Consider the following 7,652-nt stretch of genomic DNA (forward strand, 5'->3'; position numbering starts at 1 on the left):
TGTCGGCGCACCCAACAACCTCAAGATGTTGAATAAAATTGAATTGAAAAAAAATTGAGAAATGGAAACGCGCCTTCTACATTAATGACACAATTATGCGTGCAAATAATGAAAAAAAAAGTTGCGCGATTCTCGATTTAGCATAAACTACCATTTTATTACTCTTGACAATACACTACGTTGATTAGCCTCTGTGCATACTGAGAGGGGCACTGCCCGACTCTTTGTTGTACCCTGCACGTGCCGTCGGCTTCCCAAAGAGCGGTTCTTGAAGCGAGGCAGACACGCTCGCTGGCATATAGAAGTTGCGGTTGCTGTGGCCGCATGAGGAACGTAGCGCCCAAGCACACAAAGGGGATAATTGTGGAACGCTGATTATGAACTGATGGAAGATATTTATCCCTCAGAAGGTCCCTTATAGGTTAATCTCGGTCGCTATACTTAAGATACTGAGAGCGACGCTATTTTTGTTCTGTGATCGCATTTATTTCCAGCTTTGCCTTTACTTCTGTACGCAAGTTTGAAGGCCTGTTCGCAGCTTGCGGTAGTCCGAATATGTACTTCGAATCTCTTCCGTTCCTGTTTGTATACTTCTGCGATATACATATTTTGTTGCGTGCGTGCGTGTGCGCGCGCATAAGCGGAATGAATAATTAATGTTCTATTTTGCGAGCGACGGCACTTCGGCCTGGTTTTGCCAATAACGTTGCTAACAAAAGAGCGGCAGAAACTAGTTGCGTACTTGAGCGTCAAGGAGAACTTCCGCAACGTTCACTGCGGTTCACAGTCTTCACGATGCAATGAAAACAGTGGAGCAAGTAATGCGTTCTTCTGACAAGCGCAATTTCGCAAGTCCGGTTCCTGACACCGGCCGGCGCACATCGGTGGAAGCGTGAAGAGGAAGCGCCCGTGCTGCGATATCTCGGCGCTGGTTAAAAGGCTGCTGGTGAGGTCCGTAGCTGATCGGGCCCTCTAATCCGGCGAGCCTCATATTCCGGGTGTACACTTTGGACGAGGAAAAGTGCTTCTGTTCAAATAGAGCTTCTTCACTATCCTTGGGATGGTTGGAGCGTCTGCCTGCGCACGCGCAGGTCAACTAGGCTCGCCGAACAAGTTACGGGTTTCGAATCTTTCGACCTATTTGGCACGGCGTCTGCAGGCTTCACCGAATGAGCCGCGGTCTTGTGAGGCGCATTCGAGCTTCTTGCTCTTCCCCGTGTGCCTTTTCTTTTTGCGTCTCTTTGCCAGATGAAAGTGACACCAGAGAGCTTTGTAAAGCGAGATGCAGCACGCACTCTGACGCCAGAGAACGGGCCGCGCAGTGCGCATGGTCGCCCCTGCGTCCGGCGCGTGCCGTGGAGGCGTCGCGTACCATTAACGATCGCTCAGAAGCGCCGCCACGCTACGGGCGGCATCAAAGGCGCGCTGCAGGGAAGCGACAGAGTGGCTCCAGCTCGACCACGAGGACCAAAGCTGGGCCGCTGGGGCGGCCAATAAGCTCGGGACGTTCGCTAATCGCGCCTTAGCTCTAGCCAACTGCAGAGCGCCATTGGTCGATCCAGCGCGCTTCCCATTGGCGGTTCTGCCGGCGGCAGGGAGGGGGCGAGCGGCGGAAGCACTTTTATTTATAAAGCTTCCCGCTCTTTGCGTCGTTTTCTCTTTTCTTTTGCGCTGCTCGCGGGGCGGTTTGGCTGGGCCGGGCGGGCGAGAGCGAGGACGGAAGGGGAGAGGGAGCCACCACTTCCTTCACCTGCCTCGGAGGGCCTTCAAAGAGCACTGCGAGTGGCGCTTGCGGCCAGACTCGTTGCATGATCCGTGCCAGAAGGTTCGCTCTGTCGTCCGTTGCGTTCTTCATGACGACGCGGAGGCCTCTGTAGACGACGCGCGCTGCCACACCACCCGGATTACCTGCTTTCGCTGCGCTCGCACTTGGACGAGATGCCGCGTTCGTTCCTCATCAAGAAGCACGTCAGCGCGGGAGCCGCCGCCGTGTCGCGGCCGGTTGCCTTTGTGAAGAGGCCCTGGCTCGATGAAGGCTCCGTCGAAGCCGAGGACCTCAGCACGTCGCCCCCGCCAGCAGTGCGGGTGCCCTTGGCCCTGTCGCCTGCGTTGTCCGATGGCTGCGTACCTGGTGAGTAAAGTCTAATGCTCTAGCCTCTGTACGTGACCGCCTACTATTCTGAGTTTCAACGGTGTATATCGAATGAGCGACAGGGGAAGGCTGGACCCGAGCTTTGTGCGTGTTCTGACCAGGCACAAACTCAAAAGTCCCGCCTTCCGACTGAATACTAAAATATATTACTAGGCATAACTGCTGTCATTCTCAATGTTAACCCAGGATTTACTGCTTTTACTGAATGTATGACACAGCGTTATGTTTTACGCGGTGCATGGGTTAACGCCGATTGATAGTCGCAGTTGGTAGCTGCGCCGCAAGACACCAAAGGGTAGAAGTGAAGCATGCGTCCTGATAAGTCGTCGGGTCCTCTGCAGTTGTCTCAATAAATCACGGCAATGTTTGCACACAACGGTTGTTGAGTCGCGCGTCGGGTAAGCAGGTGTCCGATAACAGGGCCTGTGAACCAGACCGCGAAGACAACCGTCGGTAGCGGGACTTGTTTGATAACGCGTCTCCGACAACCGCCTCGCACCTGGTTTTGAACCGTTGGCCGTTTATCACTGAAAAGCCTTGCGTGACTGCCGCGGTTCGCGGGAGCTGTCAACCACGTGAATGTAAATACAAGCTTGCACAAAGCAGAACTCCGACCCCAGCTGGCTAAACGAAGATAACGCTCCTGCCTGCTTCCTAGTTATGAAGACGCTTTTTGAAGCACAGCCGCAAAGCGCTCTGATTTTTTGTTGTGTCCCACTGGACAGCGCCGCATCGGCCTCGAGGGGCGGATGCGACGCTGCTGTGCGAGATCGGCAAGCAGTGCATGATCTGATGCGCGTTCATTGTCTTCGCAGATATCGCACGGCCGTTCGACCTCAGCCTGAAGGCGAAGAAGCCCAGCGGTCGGCCCGAGTACCCGTCCATCCACCGGCCCGTGGCCATCACGCCTCCTCCGGGAGTAGCGCTCATTGCTCCCAAGGGGGACCGGGCCCTGGACTGGCCACATCAGCCGGCGTACCTGACACACAGCTACATGCCGCTCACGCTGTACCCGGTGCCGCCGGCGACCGACTACTACGCTCCCCTGGTTCCTCCGCCGCTGGTGGCCGGCCACCCGCTGACGCCGCGCGAGCTGGCCAAGCAGAGCCCGCCCCAGCGCGACGCCGTGGTGCCCTCCTGGTCCTCGGGCGTCTCCTCTTCCTCCTCGGACGAGAAGGAGTCGCGCGGCTCTCCGGCTCCCCCCGAGCGGCCCCGGCGGCGGCCTGAGAACGCGCCGCGGTACCCCTGCACCGGCTGCAACCGCAGCTACTCCACGTACAGCGGCCTGTCCAAGCACCGGCAGTTCCACTGCTCAGCCACCACGAGCAAGTCCTTCTCGTGCAAGTACTGCGAAAAGGACTACTCGTCGCTGGGCGCGCTCAAGATGCACATCCGCACGCACACTCTTCCCTGCAAGTGCAAGCTCTGCGGCAAGGCCTTCTCGCGGCCCTGGCTCCTGCAGGGCCACATTCGGACGCACACCGGGGAGAAGCCGTTCGCGTGCCCGCACTGCAGCCGCGCCTTCGCCGACCGCTCCAACCTGCGCGCCCACCTGCAGACGCACTCAGACATCAAGAAGTATAGCTGCAAGTCGTGTAGCCGCACCTTCTCGCGCATGTCCTTGCTGCTCAAGCACGAAGATGGTGGCTGCCCGGCGGCCGCTCTCAGCCGCAGTCAGCCGAAGCCCTAGCTGCGCACCGCGTAGGCCACATTATTTATGTCATGTACAGACTCTAGTCGCGTCCGCAGGTCTTGGACGGTCCGGGGAACTTCATGCCACGGGTCGTCTCGTATTTATTTAAACGCACTTTCCTTTCCCTCGTTTCGAGTCTCGATTCCTCGTTCTCTTGCCGTGGGCAAGGGTAACAGCCATTCATTGCCAAAGATTGTCCCCTTCGCTAGAGCTCGTCAGCTAGCTAGCATTTTCTGCGAGGGGCCGGGCTCGGTGACCTCACTTGCGGGCATGGTCACATGTGTTTCTCCGCTCAGCGCTGAGGCCAGCTTATTAGTAGTTCTCTCGAGTGGGTAAGGCTCGCCTTGCGCAAATTGCGAGAGAGCAGTTCCGCATGCACATATCCTTTACCGTAAGCAGGCACGGCGCCTCTTGTCCGTCCTCCATGCCAGACGAACCGAACTCGGCCAGCGCCTTAGCTCAATGGAACCTGCATGCTCTCCACAGAGGGCAGTGGCATGTATGCGGATGAGACTATGTTGCATGTGGTATGCCCGCATCTCGAAGTGCCATCTTCATTATTTGTTTTTCTCGTACCTGGTCTTGGAACGGGGGAGAATGGGTAAATATTTGGCCATTTGCTCTGCATAAGCGCTCGAGTTCCCCGACTGTGCTTGGCATGTTTCTGGCTGAGCGTGTTGAAGCGTTTTTCCCAGCCATTTCACGACTTTTTTCTTTTTCTCCGCGAAAGCAAAGAGCTCACTTCAAACTGTAAATACAATATGCTCACCCATATTTTTGATCATCCGGTTAGGACTAGTCATGAATTTTTGTTTTGTTCTCGTGGAACGTGAACGAGACATGAACTTCTGTCGCGAATGAGCCTTCCCATTATCACATGTTTGTGACGACGAACTGTTGCCATTTCCATTGTATCACCGTCACTACAGTTGTCATTTCGAGTTAAGACTGTTGGCACAGCACTCACAGCGACTTCCATGTGTGTGTGTTTGTTACACAGTTGTGTTTACTGCTCTTGGAACAAAAGAAGATGTCCTGTTCATATTGCCATATAGCTTACAAAGCAATAAACTACTTTTTAAGCTTTACTGTTTGTTTGCTACCTGCTTTCATTGTTTCTCCCAACGAGACGGCCTCCTCTCCTCCTCCTTGAGACCTCTGGTGAGAGAACGATAGAAGTGAGCGTGTTGTTATGGATCATCTGCAGGGGAAACCTGCAGATGAAAAGAGAAAAGGCCGCATCTCTGCGACACAGGTCCTCTTGAACATGCATTTGTAGATGACACCACTCGATACCACATCTGGAAGGGTATGAACTAACGCAAATTTGATGCTGCAATTTTCGCTCTCTTCTTTTTAAGTCCTCAGAGTAAATTTCAGTCAGTAAATTTATATGCCCGTGAAGGTGACTATCTTGACTACAGCACAGCACATGCAAAGAGGTAGCTTTCTTTCCCGCTAGCTTATGCATACGATACATATTGCGAACTCAACTCACTTTTCATTCTTCTCTCTCTCGTTTCCTTTGTTCCGTCCGCACGTGTTGGGTACAACCAACCGAGCATTGCCTGGTTAACCCCCCTCCTTTCCTTTATTATGTCTCGCTCTTATGTGTTCCTACTGAACTCGCGTTATTTATCGATTCTCTAACGGTACGAAGAACAGCAGGAAAGCCGAACACAGTCAGCTGTGAACGCGACTGTTCTTCATGCGAGTGGCTCAGCTATCGCACGACCGCGTGCTCCTTTTCTAGTAGTGGCACCCGTGCCGTTTGTTGTACCGCATGACTCGCGTGCATCGCAGCGTAGCCCGCTTGTCGAAATCAACGTTTATAGCTGTGAGCTGTGGAGCTGTTGGTATTCGCAATAAGTGAAGAAGGGAAAGTGAACATATGCGCAGAGGAGGTAGATAAACATAAAACTTTTTTTTTTGGTCGCAGGTCTAGAAAGGCAATAAATGAGCGAAATATTTGTAAAGCTAAGCTCCAAAGATGCGAGAAATGATATGCATAAAAGTACTGAGAAATTCAAAAGGATGAAGTATTGTGCCAGCTAGCCCGACGTGTTGGAGAAGAAAAGCAACCGCGACTAGAGGCAGGACTTAGGGCCTAGAAGTACATGATACGAGCAGTTCGAATACCGCTGGTACCATTCTGTCCTGCCGTCCTGCCTTAAATCCCCTCTCAAGTCGCGGTTCCTTTTATTCTCCAAGGTACTGAGAAATAGACGACTGAAGTGAGGGATATAATCGGAAGCAGTTAGGCTTCCACGGGGTTGTAATAAGCATATTTTTCAATGGTCGAACTGTGCATGGAAGTACAAAATACCCTAGTTCAAAAGCAATGCACTTGTCTTCAAGATATATCAGGTTACATTACGCATAAATATCCTCTCTGTAAAAGTAAGCGCTAAAAAGAAAAACCCTCTGCATGTAAAGGGAAATGATGCAAATGAAGAGTTTAAACATATGTCTGAAGTTGAAATTTCTGATTCATATGAAGCAGTTCGAATGCGGTAAAACGCGGAACAAATATGTTTTCAACTCTACAGCCGACATTGGCTAGTTCGAACTGCGTCTCTGCAAAAGTAGTTCGGGACCCAGGAAAAGAAACACGGAGAAAAGTCCGCATCTGGCCGCCTGCTGCGGGGGGGGGGGGGGGGGGGGGCGTTTTTGGGCGATTGAGTCCGTGGACGGCGCATGCAGACAGCGCCGAGTCACCGATGGGGCGCCACAAATAGCAGGGCGCCCCACAAAGCAGGACCCGGGCCCGCGGGAAATGGGAGGAGAAACTCAAATCTCGAGCGGAAGTGGCACTGCCAGCCCCAGCGGATATCGGCCGCGGGCACAAAGGACTCCTCCTCGGCGCCGCGCGGCAGGTTGCCGGCGCGGAAAAGCTGCCTGGTCATCCGCTGGCCGCATTGTGACCCGGGGCTCCCCTTCGTGCGCGGGACCTTTGTGTCCCCCGTTTCTTCTTCTGTGCGCCTCCTCCTCGAGCGTCCGGTCCTCGGGTGTGTAGCCTTCTTACGTGCGCACAAGGATAGAGCTACAGCCTCCCCCCGGAGCCGCTTGTATCGCCCCTAATTCAACTCAGCGTCGCTTTAGCCTGTTCTTGGCTCGCGTCCACGGCTTCTCGCGCCTTTTTTATTTTCTTTAGTGGTGCGGTGAGCGAGAGGAAGGGAAAAGAAGCGCATTCCTGGTTTTACGTCCCACGAAGCATTTTACCTGCCTGCCCGAGTGCTTCGCGCGTTAATCTCCCTTCTGCTGCGCACTTGTGCGCGCTGTCGCAGCCCCCTCCGTCACCTGACACGTTATTTTGTGAGGGCGCGTTTTTTCGGTCTCGAATGCAGTCTCGTACCATTCAGAATGAAGTCTTCTTGTCGGTGTCCTACAACAGTGCATGGCTTCCGCTTAGCTGGGCAAAGTGAACTTACCTGAGAAAGCCAATCGCACCTGAAAATCTTACCTGGCAAAATCGCACGGACCTCATAATTAACGAAACGAACCGCACTTTAGGTTATTTGCGTAAAAATTGTCAAAGACAACCCCGTCTTAAAAATTTACGTGAAGTTAATCGACAGTTGGTCCTAAATGACATAACATATGCATGCGCGGTGCTGGGTATTAGTGAAGAATTACACATTAAATAAATTGAATTAGCGCACACTCGTGGCAAGCGTTTTACGTTTTCTAATTATTCTAGCTTTTATTTGTGAAACTAGCCTCGCATCTCGTAGCCTTTCTTCTAGAAAAATGAGCCGGTTGTTCATCATTTACTGTCAGCTAAGAGACAAGTTGCTTATAGAGATA

At 53.0% G+C, this 7,652-nt stretch overlaps 1 protein-coding gene across 1 annotated transcript; it reads left to right on the forward strand.

Annotated features, from left to right (window-relative positions):
* Positions 1-1,806: 1,806 nt before the first annotated feature.
* Positions 1,807-4,876, forward strand: LOC149350499 (uncharacterized). Its single transcript, XM_089576890.1, has 2 exons — positions 1,807-2,131; positions 2,968-4,876. The coding sequence occupies exons 1-2, from the start codon at positions 1,939-1,941 to the stop codon at positions 3,840-3,842; spliced, it is 1,068 nt and encodes a 355-aa protein (XP_089433016.1). The 5' UTR covers positions 1,807-1,938; the 3' UTR covers positions 3,843-4,876.
* Positions 4,877-7,652: the final 2,776 nt, after the last annotated feature.

Source organism: Amblyomma mixtum, chromosome 3, assembly GCF_055824585.1.
Source record: "Amblyomma mixtum isolate Tamu chromosome 3, ASM5582458v1, whole genome shotgun sequence".
In the NCBI taxonomy this organism is placed as follows: Eukaryota; Metazoa; Arthropoda; class Arachnida; order Ixodida; family Ixodidae; genus Amblyomma; species Amblyomma mixtum.